At 35.2% G+C, this 22,157-nt stretch overlaps 2 protein-coding genes and 1 pseudogene across 6 annotated transcripts in view; 1 reads left to right on the top strand and 2 right to left on the bottom strand.

The window, feature by feature from the left end:
- Nucleotides 1–22,157, bottom strand: part of RAD54B (RAD54 homolog B) — a 100,898-nt gene that overhangs the window by 52,535 nt on the left and 26,206 nt on the right. Inside the window, exons 1-2 of one of the 5 annotated variants that reach the window (XM_077876236.1) lie at nucleotides 10,031–10,124; nucleotides 6,055–6,100 (exon numbers count right to left, since the gene is read on the bottom strand). The exons of 3 other annotated variants lie outside the window; for them this stretch is intronic. The gene's annotated coding sequence lies outside the window, so the exon portion shown is untranslated. Of the gene's footprint in view, nucleotides 1–6,054; nucleotides 6,101–10,030; nucleotides 10,171–22,157 lie in introns of those variants that run through there. One more of the 5 variants, XM_077876237.1, reaches the window with a different exon arrangement.
- On the bottom strand, nucleotides 737–10,779 carry FSBP (fibrinogen silencer binding protein). Its single transcript, XM_077876239.1, has 2 exons — nucleotides 10,031–10,779; nucleotides 737–6,100 (listed from the first exon to the last, which is right to left on the bottom strand). Exons 1-2 carry the CDS (start codon nucleotides 10,402–10,404, stop codon nucleotides 5,575–5,577), a joined length of 900 nt encoding a protein of 299 aa, XP_077732365.1. The 5' UTR covers nucleotides 10,405–10,779; the 3' UTR covers nucleotides 737–5,574.
- On the top strand, nucleotides 18,241–18,989 carry LOC144300311 (charged multivesicular body protein 3 pseudogene; annotated as a pseudogene).

Here is a 22,157-nt window from a genome sequence, read left to right as displayed (position 1 = left end):
AGAAGGTAAATACTCTCCCAAACTGTATTTTGAAATTACCAAAGCCTACCAGAATTTTTAACAAATATTAACGTATAAATGCAATATAAATTTAAGGTTTGAAACACAGTTTTTATTACACTAAAAAATTGACAATCATTAATATACAAATTCCTCAGAACTAGTAATCATCCAGTTTTAACTTTTTTTTTTTTTTTTTTTTTTAGTATTCTATTTATTTGAGAGAGAGAGAGCGCGTGGTGCACACACACATACACATGAGCAGGGAGAAGGAGAGAGAATCTTGAGCAGATGCCACACTGAGCACAGACCCCAACCTCGGCTCAACCTCAGTATCCTGGGACCATGACCTGAGTCGAAACCAAGACGGACACTTAACCAACTAAGCCATCCAGGCACCCCCATAGTTTTCTTAACTGATAAGAGAGATTTAATGTCATTTTAGTGTCATTATGAATAAAATACACCTAGAAGATCTTTCTTTGCATAAATATTTTCAGAATGATATTTTATGAGCATGGCAGGCACTATACACTTCATCACACTTCTCAGTACCTCCTGTCAAAGCATATACACAGTAAAGACTAAAACAGAAAAAATATATATATCAATAAAATACAATATTCCCAGATATCAAAACTATCTGCTCAGCCATTTTATTTTTTTATTTTCTGCTCAGTATTTTAAATTCATCTAAAATTCAGAAAAGTTATTCATTTCAATTCTGACATTCCAATCATTGAGCATGCAAAAATTTATTTGAATAAAAAAACAAAAAACAAAAAACAAAAAACAAAAAACCATACACTGTTGATGAAAGTGTAAAACAGTACAATCACTTTGGGAAAAGGCCTGGCAGTTTCTTAAAAACTTAAACATATAGATCTTCCCTAATCCAGCATTATGTCCACAACAAATGTATACAAGAACACTTGGAATCTTTATACATAATAGCCATAATCTGGAAATAGCCCAGAAGTCCATCAAAAATAATGTATACATAAACTGAGGTATATTTATACAAGAGAATACCACTCAACAACAGAAAGCAATGAACTACTATAAGAGGATGAACCAACATGGTATTAAAAATGCTAAAATAGGTAAAAGTAAACAGAATCAAAGGGTACATACTGTATAATTCCAATTACATAAAGTTCTAGAACAGGTGAAACTTATCTATGATTTTTTAAAAATTAGAACGATTATCTGAGGTGCCAAGAGACTGATTAGGAAGGGGCAGGAGAGAACTTTCTAAGGTAATAATAACATTCTAAATCTTGATAGAGATTTTAAGCTACGCAGGCAAGAGTCATTTGTCAAAACTCATTTTTTAAGATTTGTACATTTCACATTTACAAATCTTACTCAAAAAAAAAAAAAAAAAACAAATCTTACTCAAAAGATACACACACACACACACACAAATACATACATACATACTTAAATTCCAGTTCATAATACTTATGTTGAAATGTTTAGGGGTAAAGTACTCTAAATAATCTCCAACTTGTTTTAAATAACCATTTTATTTTTAAAAATGAATTGATGGATAAATGGATGGATGGATACATGATTAAGCAAATATAGCAAAACCATAACTGCAGAATTTAGGTGGTAGGCATATGAATGCTTACTGTAAAATGCTTTTAACTTTTTCTATTTGAAGAGTTTCTTAATTTTTGTAAGGTGAATTTACACATAATTTTAAAACATGAAAGATCGACTAACAGCGTAAATCTATGATATGTCTATTTATTTGGGAGCTAACTAGGATGGGATTTTTATTTTACTTATTTGTTTGGCATTCCACTACTTACAAAGCAACTGAAAGCTAAAAATAATATAAATTCAAATTCTAGCTACTAGTTTTAATCAATTAAGATATATAAAAATATACTGACTCAATCTCTCAAAATCATATGCAAAGATTTAGCATGACTGCTAATATTTAATTAAGTTGTGTATCTTAAGAATTTACTTTTTTGTGTTTGTTAACCACATTTCATCTAATTATTTTTAAATATTTACTACCAATTCACCATCAGATACTTAACTGATTTTAAGAATTTGTGAATCTTAGCACTTGAAAAAATAAATATATTATATTTAGACATGGTACATTGTTTACTATGAACACAACTATTTAAATAAATTTATTTCAATTGTGCCTCATCAAAAAATTTTACCTCAGGGGTAGTGAATTCCTTGTCTTCTGGCACATAAAGAGTACACATATCAGTATAATGTATTACCTTGTATTTCAAAGAATATGTATTAACAAAGCATTTAACCATTGTCATCTACAGTATATACTAAATACAATTTATCACACTGTAAATTATTTAAACAGGTCTTTAAAATTTGACATTACTCTAAAGGAAGGCACATGGAAAATAGTTCATAGTCTAAACATTTTCACATAAGATACAATAAGGTAGAGTGAAATCTTTAAAAAACGAACTTACACCAAGTTGATGACTCATATAAAAAAGCAAAGTACTTAATTTGAATATTTTAAGAGAAATTTAACGGCATTTTTAGAAACGAAAGTTTCATTAACTTTTTCAGGATGTCATTATAAATCATACCTAGTTTAGAAAATCAAGTTGTAAAAATAACAATGTGTCATTTAAGTCCACATGGATAAGAAGTTAGGAAGTGGCTAAAATATCCTATCCACTATTGAAATTACTAATATACTAGATGAAATATTTTGATTTAGCTTATTTTTCTAATTTAATATGCTTTTACAGAATCAAGTCTACATTTTAAAAATAAAATCACTCTTCCTTATGTTTTCTGGCATTACATTTCATAGGTAAAGCTCATGGTATTTAAATTTTTGCAAATTAAAATTAAACAAGATTGACTAGAAAAACTGCGGCAGTAAACTCACTGAAATGAGTACAATTCTGGTGTTTAAACATATGCAAAAATAAAGTATTTTATTCTACTCAATCCCTAAATGCAAAGGATCGGTCACCTGACACAACCAAAGAAACAATCTTGAAGAACACTCAAGGAAAAATATGATCCTAGAAGACTACTGTTTACACTGTTTTATGGGCAGCAAAAAAACTTTCAAGGGCAATTTTGTATGTACATTTTTACCTTCCACACTGATTTTAGAACCTAACCATACACATAAAAAAATGTGTGTAGCACTTTTTTGAACATAGAAGTTTCCTAGAAACATCTCACGAAATTAATGTTCTACAGAACAGAGTTTGAAAAACTGATGTAGCTGCACAAAGTCAACATTCAAATTGAACATTCACATCAATTCTGAGTAGTAGCATGCTGAGATTATAATATGAATTCCATTACATATGGTAATTGGCTTTCAAGAATTCCAAAAAGTTAAAACTGACTACTTCAAGGATACATTTACTAGAATTATATTGCAAAAACATTAAGTTAGAATTATAAGATTCTAATAATCTCTTGAGTCCAGTGTTTAGACTCAAAGAAAAGTCAAATGTTGATCTCATATTACATATTCAAGGCATTTTTATAATAAAATATCTAACTCTAACAGCAGATATAAAATGCCAATGAAATTAAGCAATCAACAAGCTAAAATATAAAATAGTACCAGGCAAATCCATTTTATTTCAATAGCCATACCCTAAATTCTGGATTTAATTTCCTCTCACTAAACACCTACCCCATAAAGGCTATTATGACACTAACTCAGAGCTCTAGTTTATAATCCTCTAGTCAAAAGCCTTCAATGATTTCCCATTGTACATTCAACTGTGATTATTTATAAACAACATTCAGTGTAATCTATAATGTGGCATCAATCAACTTCCAAACTGATGTCCCTCAATTCACCTTCACCCATTTCTCTTTTCACTAATTTTTTCTGAGAATCTTGTATGATTTAGGCACCAAGCTACTTTCCAAGTACTCTGTTCTAGTGGTTCTCAAACTTTAGCTTGCATCAGAATCTCTAAGATTTTTAAAAGACTGTTGGATTCCACCCCCAGAGTTTCTGATTCAAAAGGACTGGATTTACACGTGCCACAAAGTTCTCATACTGGTCAGCTCTGCTCTTGGTGAACCATTACTCTACTCCAAAGGCCACAAACTGGAAGCCCACTGGCTGAATGAGGCCCACCCCCATTGTGTGTAGTGTTTTTAAAACATTTCAAATTATTTGCAAACATTTTTAAGTTTGAAAATGTGAAAATGATCCACATAAAAAATGCAGATTTCTGCTGTATTCCTTCATGTAAAAATTCTGCCGGAGCTGAACAGTAGCTACTCATTTAATCCTAAATCCAGGTAATCAAGCCCTAACTGGCTCTCTCTAGACCCACTTAAAATCACCTGGCCTACCCTGTATTTGTGCTGGTACACCCTGATTTCACTGTTCCCCACTTTCTATGCCTTTTTCCAAGTTGCACACTCTGACTTAAACATCCTTTTCTACTACACTGAAATTCTACCTACACCATTCTAAAGCTTGGCTCAAACATCCTTCGTGAACAAAGCACCAGCAAGAACAGAATATACATATTAAAAATTTAACTTAAATTTAATGTGTGCTTTAAGAATCGAGATTTTACTTATTTCTGCAAATACTAAAAAAGCAGTATTTACAAAAATATCATAGATCAAATCATAACTATTTTTTGCTATTTCTATGCAAAATTTTAATTGTGTTCATTAAAACTTTTTTACTGTGATTTGTACTGTGAAATATTTTTCAGAATAAGACATTAAAAATGAATTAAGACATTAAATCTTATAGCTAAAATATATAACAGCTCCAAAAGAACATCTTATTTTGCAGGACAAAAAAAGGGAAGAAGATTGAAAATAACTAATACAAGTCCCCTGATTTCATAACCTATGAATCTTTAAAAGCAATAGTAATGTAATAAACCCTTCCATAATTTTTTTCATAAGGAGGTCATTTTAGTGGACTTTTACCTCTGTGGAATAGCAGGGGGGAAACTACAAAGAAACAAAAACTGAGGGCTGGTCCTTATTCTGTCATAAATAACTTTGTTACATCAAATCAGGAAGTTCTCCCTGGATCTCAGTTTCATTACCTCTAAATTGAAGAGGTTGAAAGTGATTTTCAAATACCTTCCCATCCCTAGAACCCTATGACTTCTTCAAAAAACAGGAAAGCATAAAAATCAATGTCATATAGGCAAGATTCTATTAACTAGGCTAGTATTGCTTCTAAATTAGGCTGAACCTTGAACTACAGGTTTCAAAGTGAAGACTCAGAACTTTGAAAGAATATATCTGTCTTTATATCTATTTATTTGTGTTCTAATTTAATAATCAAAATAAATCTTTTGTAAGGCCAAAAATTAAACTTCTTAGTAAAAAAACTGAAGACAAAATATATAACCATGCCAACCAATCAATCAGTTTTAATATATCTCAAAAGAAAATTAAGTAATTAGAAAATCATGTCAAAAAATGTTTTTTCACAACTGAGATTAACAACAACACTTTTTAAGAGTATGTATTCTGCTTCAGGATATTCCCAAATGAAAGTAATTTGGCCAAAATTAAAATTATCAAGTTGCAAGACTGAAAAAAATATTAGAGACTATTATAGTCAGGCAGATCATGCCGTAAGCGAACTGCTTTCAGCTTCTCCACTTCAATTTTTGCTCTTAGCAGCTCTTCCTCTAGCTGCTGCCTTCTTTTCAATCCATCCCTCTTCTCCTGAACATACAATCCAAAATTTTTTTGATTTTCTAAAATTATCTGATGCTCCTCTTTCAGCATTTGCAGAATCTGAGGATCATACCCTAATTGTGACCTAAAGTGTTCTCCACGCTCATGCCGAAAAAAATCATCTCTCCTTGGGATAGAAGATGGAGACGATGTCATTCTCATATCAACAGAGGAAAGTGACGGCGACAAAGATCTCTCCATAACATGTACTAATTCATGGTCTTCTCTTTGTTCTAAAATATCATTCTGTTGAGAATTTAAAACGAGTGGAGGAGGGGGCTTAATGTCTTCTTCTTGCTTCACCTCCACTGTAATAGCAACTGGATGGTGATCCAACATTACCTGTAGTGAACTCGTACCAGCCTGTGCTTCCTCATCCAAGTTTGCACTACAGCACACAAAAAAGCATTATAAAATGTAAATCAAATGAAGACAACAGTATATTTACAGCATAATTTCATATTTAGTATACATCAGTGTCAAGCTTTACAGCTATAAAGAAAACCATGAAACAAAAAAAATTTAATCCTTGGAATAACAAAGTGACTACATTTAAAATTTCAAAAATATATACGTATAGCTCTCATCCATCTTTAACTTTGAGTTCTCAAAAGGACAAAAATTACAAACACTACCCAAGGCCAATGAGGTAAATATAAAAAAAAGCCTTTGTTAATGCTTTGAAAGAGACATGTTCCCACAAGCCTGACGTTCTTAAATGGTATAAAGGGCCATTTATTGCACTTTGGGCCTTGCTATCCCCATATCTTAGCCCTAGATCCTCGGCTTCTGCTCTCCTGGACGATTAAAAATCTAAAAATCATCTAGGTCTATGACTTCTAGGATGGTGGAAAGCCATCTATGGGAAGTACTGATTTCTAGATCTGTCCAAAAAAAAGGAAAAAAAATCAAGTTTTTGTATGGCTTTGGGTATGCTCAACTATCAGAGTGTTATCCTACTATACAATTTTATATACCATAGTGTTTATCCTTTACCTGTCCAAAAAGCACAAGATTCCATTGCCCTTTCAGTACTTCAACTATCAGTCAGGTAAAGTTCACAGGGAAAGGGCTCATATCCACCACTGCATCCCCAGCACCTAGCATAAAACTACTTGCAACCTAGAAGGTGCTCATCACATACTGTATAATTGAAAAAAATGTTTTTTTAATTAAGTATTTTAAATGGCTTATATACTATCTATTGAAAGTCTGTTCAATTTACATGTAGTTTCCATAAAATAGGCACTTCTATTAGAAAAAAAGTAGTTTCAGCATAATTTAAACTTTGACATAACTTCATTGGTTATGACATAAACACAATGTATCTTAAAAATCTACTTTAAAAAAAACAGGGGATCCCTGGGTGGCGCAGTGGTTTGGTGCCTGCCTTTGGCTCAGGGTGCGATCCTGGAGACCCGGGATCGAATCCCACATTGGGCTCCCGGTGCATGGAGCCTGCTTCTCTCTCTGCCTGTGTCTCTGCCTCTCTCTCTCTCTCTCTCTCTCTCTCTCTCTCTCTCTCAATCTGTGTGTGACTATCGTAAATAAAAAAAATAAAAAACAATTTCATGAATAACATGAAGCTATTGATAAAAAATATATAATCTTGGTTTTTTTTAATGCATGCTTCTGCTTAACTTAAAAATTAGTTATAGAGGCGAAAGGAATTATTGGAACATTAATGAAAAAACACTACGCTTAACATTACTTAAAAAAAATTTTACAAAAAAAATTTTGCAAATGATAAATAAGTAACATAGTTAAGAATACATTCATTCTACATGAATGATTAAAATGCTGGAACAAGTTCAAGTAGAACATACGGAAAAAAAAAATTAAAATTCCCTGTATGTCACTTACTAATGGCATTAAACTGCCTGAAATATCAGATATTTAAGATATACAAACAAAATAATAAGATATGTTATGAAAAATCTAGTTGTAGTTTACATAAATTCCTTAATTTTCATTCTTTTTGTCATCTGATGCTTTTCAAAAGCAAAACAATACCAATGTAATTAAAAGTGATAAGGCTTCCCCCTTTATATTAACATCCCTAAAACCTAGAAAGGAAGAAGGCTAAAACTACAGATGAAAATGAAACTTTAAAAATCCACCTAACTGCTATCCAAATTAGTATATATAATGGAGTACACTATATTAGATGTAGACATTATATTCCCATATAAATTTTAAAATGCCTTTTGTCTGAAATACTCCATTTTTGTTGAAACATTACAAGTTAGCATAACAAAGTAAAATAAAATTTTAAAAAGAATGTTTTGGAGAAGGTCACAAAAAAGGGATAAACAGAAGGACCTCTAAAATTTATGAACTGCTGAGGACCAAATAGACTGCAAAAACACAAAATATAATCTGATACTAGAGAGAAGTAAAAATGAAGACATATGTCAATGCGTTTTAGGGGTAGCCTTACAAAATAGGTATATATCTTTATGTTAAATATAGGCAGTAATATTTTCCTTAAGAATGGAGAGTTTGGTGAGATTAACAGGCATATTTATATAAAAGCATAATTAAGATTATAGATTATAACTTCTGAGAATTAAGATTCAATGATGTCAATCAATTAAGTATAAGAACATTAAATATATAAATGAAATATGCTAATATAGAGAAAATAGCAACCTGGGCACTAACACAATTGGCATTTAAATGGCTTATTTCTAATATTCTTCCCTTTAAAGTATGAAAAGTTGTTCTTGCTTAAACAGTAGGTTTTGTAATGTATAAATTAACTCATTTTATCAGAGCAACTGTTGTTATCCCAAAAGACTGACCTGGAATATGGTTAGTCAAAAATGTAAACAGATACTTGTATATTATTTCTCTTCTATACTCACTGTATTTTTAAAATATGCAACTAATTAAAACTACAGTTTCTATGTCTAGTTTTCGAACTATAAAAACCTATACTTAATACCCAAAAGGTAGTTTTATACCTGTAATGCAAAAGCCAGGTTATGGTTTGAGGGGGGACAAATTTTTAATGAATAGTACTGTATAAAAAGTCTTACTGTGGAGTTTTTTGGACACCCAGCAAATTCTGATTTAATCATTTCTCATCACAGAGAACATTTTAAGCACTGATTAATTCATATATTCTGAGTTCTAGATTCCCACTGGTGATTTTTTTTTTTTTTACTGTCTTCTAGAAATAAGCAACATGTGATAAGAAGCTGGTCTTTAAAAAATTACCCTAGTAAATTATAAAAATAACAAGTCTACCTAAAAAGTTTTTCTCCCCCGTTTCTCTAACTTCAAAAGGATTTCACAGGTGATCAATAATTTTGCTTATATAATGACTCTTCCACCAAGAAGAAAGTATTGTAAAACTTTGTTTGAAATGACCCTCAACTAACAAGTTTACAATTTGTTTAAATAACCCTAAATAGTTCAGAAGAAGAATGCTTTTTATCTTTTGCCAGGGGTTAAAATTTGAATTAGTACTAAGAAGTTTTGAAGATTCCTAGGCAAGTAGTTATATAGAGCATAAATTTAGCCAAAAAAAATTGTTTCTAACCCTATAAGAACTTGGTTGCTTATTCATATATTAAAATTCATAGTTTCATATCTTTGCAAAATTCTATGGGAGTGCTTACCCCTTTCCTGTAATGACTCAAGATCAAAGTGAAACTAGACATTAATGAATAAAAACAACAAAACTTTTTACTAAGTAATCTGAATCCCTAATTAGGCATTAAATTCCTTTTCTTGTATTTATCTTTTTTATTTTGGATATGTTGGAAAATAATTTAAACTGTCTTAATATATACAATCATGCCATTAATTTACTAAATCACTGATTTTAGGTTTTTAGCTCAATTAATATTCACTATGTGCAGACAGTAACAATTCATTAAAAAACAGGCGTTCCATTTCTCCTGAAATTGCTAATTTTACATAAATTTGAAAATGCCAATGGAATACAACCTAAAGTGAAATAAGAAAAAGATATCTCTCAGAAGCTAATTAGCAATATAAATTTAAAGCTTAAAAAGTTTATGAGGTTATGTTACAAATTTCATCCCATTTATCCCTCCCTAACCTTTACTTTTAAAAACTACAGAGAGAGGGAAGGGGGAGGGGAAGACAATAAAAAGTGGCTTAAATCAAATGCAGCAGAAAAATTCCTTATAGCCTCACATTTCTTTTTTAAGAAAGCAAAACAAAGACACTATTCATTGCTCCCGAAGTGGGGATGCTTACTATGCATATCTCTATCACAACTAAGCCAGAGCCCAATAGATAGGAGGCGCCATAATTTTCCACAAGAAAATAAAATAAAGCTTACCTTTGTATGTGGTTCCTGTCTCTTACCAGGCAAAAACTGGAAATCTGGGGAATCATCTCCATAACTTTCTTGGTTGGCTCAGAAATATTGCCTTTAAAATCTGATTGGGTCTCTTTTTGCTGCAAGAGCTCCTGTTTGGCATATTCTTTGAGCCTTTTGTAAAGGGTGCGTAGGCCCTGGGCTGTTCGAGGAGGGCGATCTACTCCAATTGCATTATAGTTTACTGCTATGATATCCCAACATCTATTCTTTTCCACTATTACTGAATGTTTATTAGTGTGTTCTTCGAGAATTTTAACATATGGCTTCACAAGCTTTAGCAAATCAAGCTTTTCAGATAAGGTAAAATTGGAAGATCTAGCCTTTCCTACCATTGTTCTTTTCAAATTAAGTAGGCAGTTTCTGAAACCACCATGCAGCAGCCTTTAGCTCTGCTCAGCTCTTTTCACAAACAGAAAAAGATCAGGCTTAACTAGGCTAGCCTCATTTAGGCCCACGCCTACAGGGGAGGGTTTATTAAAATTCCTCCAGCTTAAGCTGACGCAGGTTCAGGAAATCTGCTTAAGCCAAGCCTGACCTACATAAAGCTCCTCACTGAAGAAGACAGGAAGGCACAAGCAAAACACACTTGTGTATAAAGAGAACAGCCCGAGATAGGATTTAATACACAAAGGTCTAGAGATAAACATGGAACATAGCTAAAAATTAGCTAATTTAGTGAGAATATCGAATTTCCACACATGTATGCCTAGCTGATAGACTGAAACTGCATTGCAGTATCACTTTAATAAAAACAAAAGAGGAACTGTTTTGTGCTATTTGTTTACAAATCCAGTAGACAGGAAAATGAAAAACTAAAGATATGAGTGATGAATGTAATGATTCCTAACAGAGCCCCTAATCACTGTTTTCTGAGCTGCTGTTCTCTCTTACCAAATCTGCATAATGCTGGTCCTGCTGTCAATCAGGAATTGCATATCCTCTAGCTAGTTAGGTTACACCCAGACTCAGACTTCACAGTAAAGCTAAGCTTCTCCTTCATTTTACAGCCTACAGTAGCCACTACGTTTTTTTTTTCAGTTACTTGAGAAAACATTTTTGTTCTAAAAAGCAGACAAAAATTATGTTTTTAAAGGAATGGATTATTTTTGGTGTAACGTATGTGAATATGCTAGCCTGCTTTATCATGTATAAAAAAAACACCATTCACAGTGAGAACAGAATAATCATGCCTTAAGACTGCACACAACAAAATGGCATTTGCTATTATTATAGAGTAAGATTTTTATTTAGCCATATTCATAAATTTGGACTATTTAAAAACAAGACACCAGGCTCAAAATGGAGTCACTTATGCTAAGCCCCACATCACCTGAGACTTAATTACAGTTTTGGCTCTTCCCAAAAATGAAATCTTAAACCGGTCAATCAAGAACTATGTGATCAGCACTAGTGAGGACGGACTCCTGCCATCTCCTAAAGGTAAGTGAATACAACCAATCCATTTTTCGGCAGGATAATTTCCTTGTTCTCTCTCACTCCCGACTAGAAAAGTCATTCAAGTCAACAGCTCCTTTCTCTCTGTTAAATGGGATGCTGCCTAATTCATAAATCACTGAATAAACCCAGTAAGATCTTCAAAATGTACTCAGCTGAATTTTGTTTTTTTAAAAAAAGTGAACAGCTAGTCTAGCCATTTGCAAGGCTACCAGTTTGTGAACTTAGAATGTATTTTCTAATTCCTGTCTGAAAACATAATAAATGTATGCATAACAATATGTAACAATGTAACATAAACAAGGTACAAAAAAAAAAAAAAGAGGCTTTTTTTATCTCATATACAAGTGTAGGGCAGGCTGCCCCAAAAATGAGCCATTCTGGCATGAAGATTACTCTGAATTAAAAGCCAGCAGATTCAAGAAAAGCTCTTAACCTCCCCCTCAACTGCCTAAATTTACACTGGAAAGGGGAGCCTATACCTGGAAGAAAGCTACTAACAGAGATTGCTCCTTACTGAAGAAACATATCTACTGTATCTCTGTAACATATATGTACATTTTCCATACATATACTCTCACCTTCCTGCCAAAGGTCTTCCTCCCCTTTGTATCCCAATACCCCTGAACCTCTTAGGTCAGGAAGCCATATACGCCTCAAGTTCCTGGTCTTTGGAATCTCATGTCTGTGTGGACTCCCCATATGTACAAAAATAAATTTGATTTTCTCCTGTTAATCTGTTTCATGCCAATTTAATTCTTAGTCCTGCTAAAAAGACCTTGAAGGGCAGAGGATATTTCCTCCTCCTAACATAGCCTTTAAGCAGTTTTACTGCTCAGTAAATTGTAGAAAATAAAAACACTAATGATATTTGTCCACAGAGATACAAACTGAAAATTGACTCACCCCAACAACCTGACCAAAGTTACTCAAAGGAAAGCACGAACACAGGATATGTATACTGCCTTTACATAATACTTTGTTATTTTTGGAATAAAGAACTGGTGTTGTTAAAAAATGAAATACTAATAAAAATATGAAAAATCACTAAATCTCACTAATTATCAAAAACGTATACTAAAAACTCTTTTCATCCACAAGATTGGGAAAATTCTTAAAGAATTCTTAAAGAATGTCAAGTGGATGAGGGTACAGGGAAAAGAGTTCTCTTTGGTACTATTTATGGGAGTGTAAAACAGCATTTTGGATGGTAGTCTGAGAGTATTAACATTGTACATGTGTAAAACCTTCTAAAATTGCAGTAATTTTACTTCTCAGAATCTACGTTAGAAAAATATTCAAATACAAGGAAGAACAAAGCATTCTGTGTAGTTACATAATACTGATAGCAATCTAGGAACACATTAGGTGGGGACAATTAAAATCACTAGCATACATGCATACTATGGTCTACTCTAGGCAGCACTAAAATAATAAGAGGCAGATTCTACATATTGACATAGAATAAGCTCCAAAACATAGGGTAAATGAAATGAGCTAGTAAAAGGAAAATAAATACAAAATAATAACTTGTTTGTACAAATTACAAAATACAAACATAATTCCATTATGTTTACCAGGAATACCCAAAGCTAAGTATTTCTGTAGGTACAGAAAAAATATACATAGGTACAAATTGTAGGCAGATACATACTTTGTATGAAAATGCACTCCCAAAAGGTCTAGAACTCTATTGTCCTAATACAGTAGTGTTAAGAAAAGCACAGGCCCTAAATGGAGTCACTCAGACCAAGTTCCCAAGTTGGGGCTTAACACCCAAACTAACTGCAGTCTCAATCTCCCCCAAAATGTGGCCTTAACTGGTCAGTCAGGAAATTTTTCTTTCCAGCAGCACCAGTGAGTCAGTCATCTGGTCCTCTCTCCCCCAAAGAAATATGAGGTACTCTTCATGATGAGACCCCTACCCCTAGAAAACAGCCATGTCAATCATTTTCTTTTGCTAATAACTTTCTTGCCCCACCCTCCTTCTATAAAAACCTTCCCTTTTATACAACTCTTTGGAGTGTCTCTCTGACCTGCTAGGGGAGGTGGTACCCAATGCATGAATTCTTTAAGAAATCCAATTAGATCTTCAAATTTACTTGGCCAAATTTTGTTATTTAGTAGTAACTATGAGCCACGTGTGGCTCTTGAGCATTTTATATGTGGTTAATGGAACGGAGGAGCTAAATTTTTCATTTTATTGAATTTTAATTAATTTAAACTTAAAATTTTTAAACCGAAGCAGCATATTCTTCCGTTAAGTTTTGGTCGTATTACATTGTACATAGCCTTTTGATCACATAAGATATTGCTCTTTCTAATATTACTGACAAGACCATCCCCTTTGACCAAACTTTAGTTGGGCTCATCTGAGCCCTCTTCTCAAGTAGACCTTGGCTTTGGCCTAGGCAGCCTGCCAGGCCCAGACTTGGCAAGAATCCCTCCACTCTTGATGCCTTACCAAATGCTTCGTATCTCCGTCCTGATCATAACCTAGTTCCTCTCAGTAATTTTTCACCCACTCACTCCCTTATCCTGCCCACTGGCTATAAATCCCTGTTGTACTGGGAGTTAAATTCAATCTCTACCCTCTATTGCAATAGTTTGGAGTAAGGTCTTTTTGCCTATTTTACTTGTCCAATGCAATTTTTCTTTGACATTACACGTAATCACACGACCAGTGTAATCAATCTCCTTTCTTTCTTCCTTCCTTCCTCCTTCCTTTCTCTCCCTTTCTAAAGTAATATCTACGCCCAATATGGGGCTTGAACTCACCACCCCAAGGATCAAATGTTGCACTGGTGAAGAACAAAAAACGTCATTAAATGAATTGTGTTCTATTTCTTTTACCAGTTCAATAAACTGGCAGTGATCACAGCATTTGCATACATATTCCAAATGGCTTTAACAACGATATTCAAGATAGTTTTCATAGAGTCTACGTACAAAAGTTGAGTACAGTATTTTCATAATGTAACAAGTGAAAGAGCTTCTTTAGAAAAAAAAAAAACCTAAATTGTATGAATCCACATTTTTTAATTCATTTTGTAAAGTGGATTCATACAATTTAGTTTTTTAATGATGTTTTTTGTTCTTCACCAGTGCTCACTGGTTGAGTCATGGAAATTTTATAAAGAATTATTGTACTGTTAACTACAAGTCAACATTTTTTTGAAAGAAAAAGAATGCTTGTCAAACATTCAATAATCAAAGACAAAAAAAAACGGTAATATCATTTACATTTTCTACTCAATATCACACTGTTAAATGAATGAGCTGAATTTGAAGCTTTGAGGAAAAGAAGAGTATATTTGTGACCTGGTCAGATAGGTAAGAGAATATATGTTTAAAGTGAAAATCTTCATGATACAAATCAGTAAGCGACTACATACATTTTTCTAATATGAATCAATAGAAAATTTTAATTATAATTAAGAGTCATACTCAAATTGCATGCAAAAGTTGTAAGAAAATTTTGAAAACTACTTTGTTGATATTTAAATTCAGATATCCTTTTTAAGTTAACAATGATCATTTGAATTCAATGTTAATAATACAGATTTGACATAGTATATTTACTTAACTTGGATACACATACTTTTAAAACATGATTTGCTTCAAGTCAAACTGATTCTTCTTAAACAAATGAACTAGTTTTATAGATGTAGATATGAATATAAACAAAATTTTTAAAACTCCAGATAGTGAACAACATTTATCTATGTTTAGAACATGGGAATACAAATCTATTTTTTCAACTCTATTATCAAATATAAATACTGATCAAGAATTCACAATAAAAAAATTCAGCATCCAAATTGAGATGTAAATGTAAAATATACACCCCCTTTCTAATTACATATTGAGATGATATGCATATTGAGGTAAATAAAATGCATTATAAAAATTAGTTCCATTTGCTTATTACTTTGTTTTTTTTTTACTTTTTCTTAATGTGGCTACTAGAAAATTTTATAATCTATACACATGATTATATTTCTACTGAATTTTACAATCTATACACATGATTATATTATATTTCTACTGGACAGCAGTGATCTAGAATGATAGGCACCAAATTAGAGTAACTATTACTGGAAGGAGAATGACATGGAGGAGAATGGTAAAAAAAACTAATGAATTTATCTGTATTATTAGAAAAGGTATAAAAATACATTGATGTATTACCTATATAATCAAAATCAAATTATAAATAACTCTTGCAAGCTAAGAAAAACAATGCTATAGAATAATGGATGTAGAATACCAAAGAATATTTAAAGAATAAAAGAAATCCAATATATAAAGAGCTCAACCTAACAAGTAAAGGGCGACAGAAATTAAAAGATCAAAGTAGTTTTTACTGATTCAATTGGCAAAAGTTTAAAAAGTTTAAGAAAAAGGGTTAAAAAGGTTTAACGGCATGTGTTAAAGATGGGGGGGATGCCTGGGTAGCTCAGTGGTTGAGCATCTGCCTTCAGCTCAGGGCGTGATCCTGGAATCCCGGGATAGAGTCCCACATCGGGCTCCCTGCATGGAGCCTGCTTCTCCCTCTGCCTGTGTCTCTGCGTCTCTCATGAATAAATAAAAGGAAGGAAGGAAGGAAGGAAGGAAGGAAGGGAGGGAGGGAGGGAGGGAGGGAAATAAATTCCCTCACACACTAATGATTTTGGAAGGTAGTTTGGCACACCATATTAAAATGTAATGCAAACATGTTATGTATGATCTGACAATTTATTTGCCTATGTTCATAAGGCCACATGTATAATGATATACACTGCAGGATTGTTTTTAACAAAAATCCTAAAAATGATATATTCATACCATTGTATACTCTGCAGCAATTAAAAGAATGAGGTACATCTACACATTCTAAAAATAAAAATCTCCAAAGCACAGTAGTGAAAACTGCAAAGAATCCTCAGCACAGAACAAAACAAAAAGGCAACCTACTGAATGGGAGCAGATATTTGCAAATGATACATCTGATAAGAGGTTAATATCCAAAATACATAAAAGAACTTGTATAACTTAACACTAAAAAAATAAATAACCCAATTTAAAATTGGGCAGAGGACCTGAATAGACATTTTTCCAAAGACATACAGATGGCCAACAGACACATGAAAACACATTCAACATCCCTAATCATCAGGGAAATGTAAATTAAAACCACAATGATGTATCATCTCATACCAGTCAGAATGGTCGGTATCAAAAAGATAAGAAATAACAAGTGTTGATAAGAATATAGAGGAGAAAACACTCACATACTGCTGGTGGGAATAAAAATTGGCATAAACACTGGAAAAACAGTATGAAGGTTCCTCAAAAAATTAAAAATAGTAATACGGGGGATCCCTGGGTGGCGCAGCGGTTTGGCGCCTGCCTTTGGCCCAGGGCGCGATCCTGGAGACCCGGGATCGAATCCCACGTCGGGCTCCCGGTGCATGGAGCCTGCTTCTCCCTCTGCCTGTGTCTCTGCCTCTCTCTCTCTCTCTGTAACTATCATAAATAAATAAAAATTAAAAAAAATAGTAATACGATATAGTAATTCCATTAAAAATTTACCCAAAGTGGGACACCTGGGTGGCTCAGCGGTTAAAGCATCTGCCTTCAGCTCAGGTCATGATCCTAGAGTCCCGGGATCAAGTCCGACATCGGGCTCCCTGCAGGGAGCCTGCTTCTCCCTCTACCTTGTCTCTCTCTTTCTCTCTCTGTGTCTCTCATGAATAAATAAATAAAATCTTTAAAAAAAAAAAAAGATATATGCACCCCTATGTTTACTGCAGCATTATTTACAAGAGCCAAGATATGGAAACAACCTAAGTATCCACGAATGGATATACATGTGGTACACACACACACATACACACACACACACGCACGTGCATAACAGACTATTACCCACCCATAAAAAAGAATAAGATCTTGTCATTTACAATAACACAGATGGACACAGAGGGTATTATCTTAAGCGAAGTAAGCCAGACAGAGAAAGACAAATACCATGTGATTTCACTCATATGTGGAATCTAAAAAACAAAATGAATAAACAAACAAGAAAATAGAAACAGACTCATAAGTACAGAGAACTGATGGTTGCCAGAGGGAAGGGGGTGGGGAGTGGGCAAAACAGATGAAGGGGATTAAGAGCTACAAACTTCCTGTTAAAAAATAAATAAGTCACAGAGATAAAAAGTACAGCATTGGGAATATAGTCAATGATATTGTAATAATGTTGTATGGTGACTACATTTTATCATGGGGAGTACTGAGTAAGTATAAACTGTCAAGTCACTCTGGAGCTATGCACCTGAAACTAATTTAAGATTGTATGTCAACTATACTCTAATAATAAAAATTTCTTTATTTCATTTTTAAAAAGTAAGATAGATTAGGGTACCCAACTGGCTCAATCAGTAGAGCATGTGACTCAATCTAGAGGCTGTGAGTTCAAGCCCCACATTGGACATAGAGCCTACTTAAAAAAAAAAAAAAGGTAATAATAATAATAAATTAAATAATTTTAAAAGAAGATTGACAAATGAATAGATAGATAAGTAATAAAGCAAATGCCATAAAATTCTAATTGTAGAATCTTGGTAATGGGCATATGGGTGTTCAATGTATGATTCTTTCAATTTCTCTTAATGTTTTAAAATTATAAAATGTTCAAAATTATCCTTAAAAATAAAAATATGTCTCCTCTCACCTGCCCCGCCCAGGCGGCTGCCGGTGACCTGCCTGGGAGCAGGGAACGGAAAGCCGGCAGGGGCAAGACGAGTTCAGTTCACCATGGGGCTGTTTGGGAAAACCCAGAAGAAGCCACCCAAAGAGCTGGTCAATGAATGGTCACTGAAGATAAGAAAGGGAATGAGAGTTGACAGTCAAATAAGAGATATCCAAAGAGAAAAAGAAAAAGTAAAATGGTCAGTGAAGGATGCTGCCAAGAAGGGTCAGGAGGCCGTCTGTGTGGTCCTAGCCCAGGAGATGATCAGGTCAAGGAAGGCTGTGAGCAAGCTCTAAGCTTTCAAGGCTCACGTGAACTCTGTGCTCATGGGGATGAAGAACCAGCTGGCGGTTTTGCGAGTGGCTGGTTCCCTGCGGAAGAGCAGAAGTGATGGAGGCCATGCAGTCTCGTGAAGATCCCAGAAATCCAGGCCACCATGAAAGAGCTATCCAAACAGATGATGGAGGCTGGCATCATAGAAGAAATGTTAGAGGACACTTTTGAGAGCATGGATGATCAGGATGAAATGACAAAATCGTTTGAAGTCACAGCAGGGGCCTCAGGCAAAGCACCTAGTAAAGTGACCGACGCCCCTGCAGGGCCCGAACCTCAGGAGCGATGGCTGCATCAGAAGATGAGGAGGAGGAAGCGGCTCTGGAGGCCATGCAGTCCCATCTGGCCACACTTCGCACCTAGGGGCCGCCCTGCTGGGCCGGCGGGCTCTCTCACAGCGGCCTACCAGGAGCAAACACACTCCCCTGGAGCAACCACCATTTTATGGATCCTTTGCACTACACCTCAGCGAGGCACGGCATCCTGAGAAGGTTCTCTGCTAGTATCTCTTCACTCTTTGCAGAGGTTGAGGGATCTCAACAGGATTGTCCTTGAGAGGTGGGGTTATAAATGCATCATTTTCAGGGGTATAAATAGAAGAATCTTTTGAGGGGAGAGGGCAAAGGAATCTGTCTTCTCGCAGCGCATCATTTTCTTTTTTTTTTTTTTTAAGATTTTATTTATTTATTCATGAGAGACACAGAGAGAGGGAGAGAGAGGGAGAGGTAGAGACCCAGGCAGAGGGAGAAGCAGGCTCCATGCAGGGAGCCCGATGCGGGACTCGATCCCCGAACCGTGGGATCACGTCCTGAGCCAAAGGCAGATGCTCAACCACTGAGCCACCCAGGCATCCCGCAGCACATCATTTTCAGGAATATCAACAGAAGTATCTTTTGGAGGAAAGGGCACAAGAATCTGTCTTCTCCCAAAGCACTTCTGAGGATAAAATTGATTTCCTAAATGTTGAGGACTACATTTTTTTGTCCCTAAAACAGTATATAAAATGGATTTTTTAAATTTCTGCTTTAACTCTTGGAAAAAAATAAAAAATAAAAAAATAAAAAATAAAAATAGTAGTTAATACATTTTAACTCTTTAGCCATTAAAAATATACTAAGTACAAATTTCTAAAATAGAATTTAAATAATTACATCTACTAAATTTAACAATAAGAAATAACTATGGAGTAGGGGTGATTTTTTTTCCATAAATTTTTTTTAGGCAAAAAGAGTACTGTGACTACTGAAATTATTTCTAGATCTTAGGACAGTCCAAAAAAAAAAAAAAAAAGGCACAAATTCATGCCTTATCAATTTATCTTAGCCCAAATTCTCTGGTAAATAGAACCTGAAGCAATGATTAGAATGCTAGTGGCTTTATCTGGGAGTTGCTCACAGAGGGCATCAGGCTTTTAAAAAAGGGAAACAAAGGCAAGGAACCACATAAAGCAAAGTGCTAGCTACCACTTTACAACAAGCTCTGAAAAGATACGATAGGTCGCTTTGGCAAATGCATCTACTTGGTACTCTCCTTGCATCATCTCCTGATAGTCTACAAAAACAAAACAAAACAAAACAAAACCTCAGCGTAGTCCACAGAGAAAAAAGAGGAATAAAATCTGGAAGATTCTCTCCTCTCCCCTACTTTCCTCTAGGCAGTGTTTATCCCACTAACAGTAAACCTCACTGCACTTCCAGATCGTGTCCTCCAGCCTCCACAAACGTGCAGGGGGCGACCCCTGAGTCCTGTGTCCTGGCCTTTCACCCAAGATCGGAAAGAACAGCAGGAGGAGACCCCCCAGAGCATCCCACGTCAGCCTGGCTGGCTGGGCACCACCAAGGAGCAGGGCCCCGCTGCTCTGCTAAGCAACAGAGGAGGCTACAGAGGCAGAGCAGCCTAGGGGCAGGGGCATCGAGGGGATCTGAGCAGGCAGGCGAGATTATGTTGAATATTTCACACTGCAACATGTGACGAAGGTGAAACAACAAAATAATCTGCCACATAAAATAGGGTGAGAACGAGGGTGAATCCAACGCCTAAGAGTCACGCTGCTGTGGCATTTCTATCTCATACGTCACTGCTGTGCTTTGGTGATGACAGTCTGTGATACCAGGCACTTGAGACAATCAAAAACTAGATGTCAGGGGTCTTAGTAATCCTTATAGAACTGAAGAAGTCTGAGTTAAAAAAAAAAAAACACCAACTCCGCCCTCTTCTTGTGTTACTCCTTTCTTTCACACAACCACCACACCTACAGTACTTCCCACATAGGATGTGGGGGGTCTCCCCACGCAAACAGTTCTGTGATACCAGCTGGGTGTCCTACAACTTAGCTCAATCCTGGCACTATCCACCTGGAGGTAGCAGCAGATCCCGCAGGTTACAGGCCCAGTCCCGTAAGAGTGCCCCCACCACCCTGCCGCCTTCAGATGCCCATTTCAAGTCGTCACCTGTGCTTCACGTCACCAAGCAGCTAGACATAACTCCCTAGAGCAACTCACAGAATTCAGGACAAGAGTTTACTGGTTATTTACCAATTTTTTATAAAAGGATACAGATGAAGATCCAGATGGAAGTTACATGGGAAGGGCCACACGGCTTCCACGCCCTCTCCAGGCAGCCAGTCTCCCAACATCTCCACATGTTCACCAACCCAGCTCTCCGGACCGCGTACCATTTACAGAGGCTTCCTCTGCCAGGCATGACCTATCATTTAACTCCACTTCCAACTTCCCTGCCCTCTCTGAAGGATGGAGTCAGGCTGAGAATTCCAAGCTTGTAATGGTTTGGTCTTCCTGGCAACCAGCCCCCATCCAGGAGCCCACCAAGAATCCCCTCATTAGAACAAAAGAAACTACTATAGCCCAGGAAATTCAGAAGGATTTAGGAACTCTATATGTCGGGAAGCAGGGTCATAGATCAAATACTAGAACAAAAAATGTTCCTAGTACTGTTATCGCTGAAGAAATTAAAAGGGTTGTTGGAGCTCTATGTCAGCAACCACAGTCAGAGACCAATAAATACATTTTATATTATCTCAGAGTCAAATTATAAAATTTATTGCAACTATGCTACTTGAATCACAGAGTTACTCTACACAATCTAAATTTACATACATCTTCATAGCATTCTATGAATACTCCCTATTTGGGCTCCCTATTTGGTTAAGTCTTGTTCTCGGGGTAAAAATATTTTGAACGAGGAGCACCTGGCTGGCTCAGTAGGTAGAGCGTGGAACTCTTGATCTCGGGGTTGTGAGTGTGAGCCCCACAAAGATTACTTAAAAATCAAATATTTTTTAAAAATTATTTTGAACTAAAGGAGCCTCTGCCCCAGAAGCCAGTTTGCAGGAGCCTAGCCTTTAGTTAAATTTTGTACACTAAAAATGTTGCTAAGCTACTCATATTTATTTCAGACATTTTTTCAATTAATCATTTCTCAGTAGAGTTAACATCATGAATGTCCAGGGGTCCCACTAACACCCATTCTACTCCATCGTGCAGCAGCTGGGAAATTAGGATGAGATAGCACTCACTTCCAGGGACAAAGCTGAAGAATGTG

The sequence above is a fragment of the Canis aureus genome, chromosome 28, assembly GCF_053574225.1.
Source record: "Canis aureus isolate CA01 chromosome 28, VMU_Caureus_v.1.0, whole genome shotgun sequence".
NCBI classification, from domain to species: Eukaryota; Metazoa; Chordata; class Mammalia; order Carnivora; family Canidae; genus Canis; species Canis aureus.
The sequence above is the reverse complement of the archived record's forward strand: the minus strand, read 5'-3'. Positions and strand labels throughout refer to the sequence as shown.

Coding starts and splice junctions, on each gene's coding strand:
- FSBP (XM_077876239.1), bottom strand. CDS start 10,404: ATGGTAGGAAAGGCTAGATCTTCCAATTTTACCTTATCTGAAAAGCTT. Junction 6,101..10,030: donor GACAGGAACCACATACAAAG/GTAAGCTTTATT, acceptor TGTGTGCTGTAG/TGCAAACTTGGATGAGGAAG.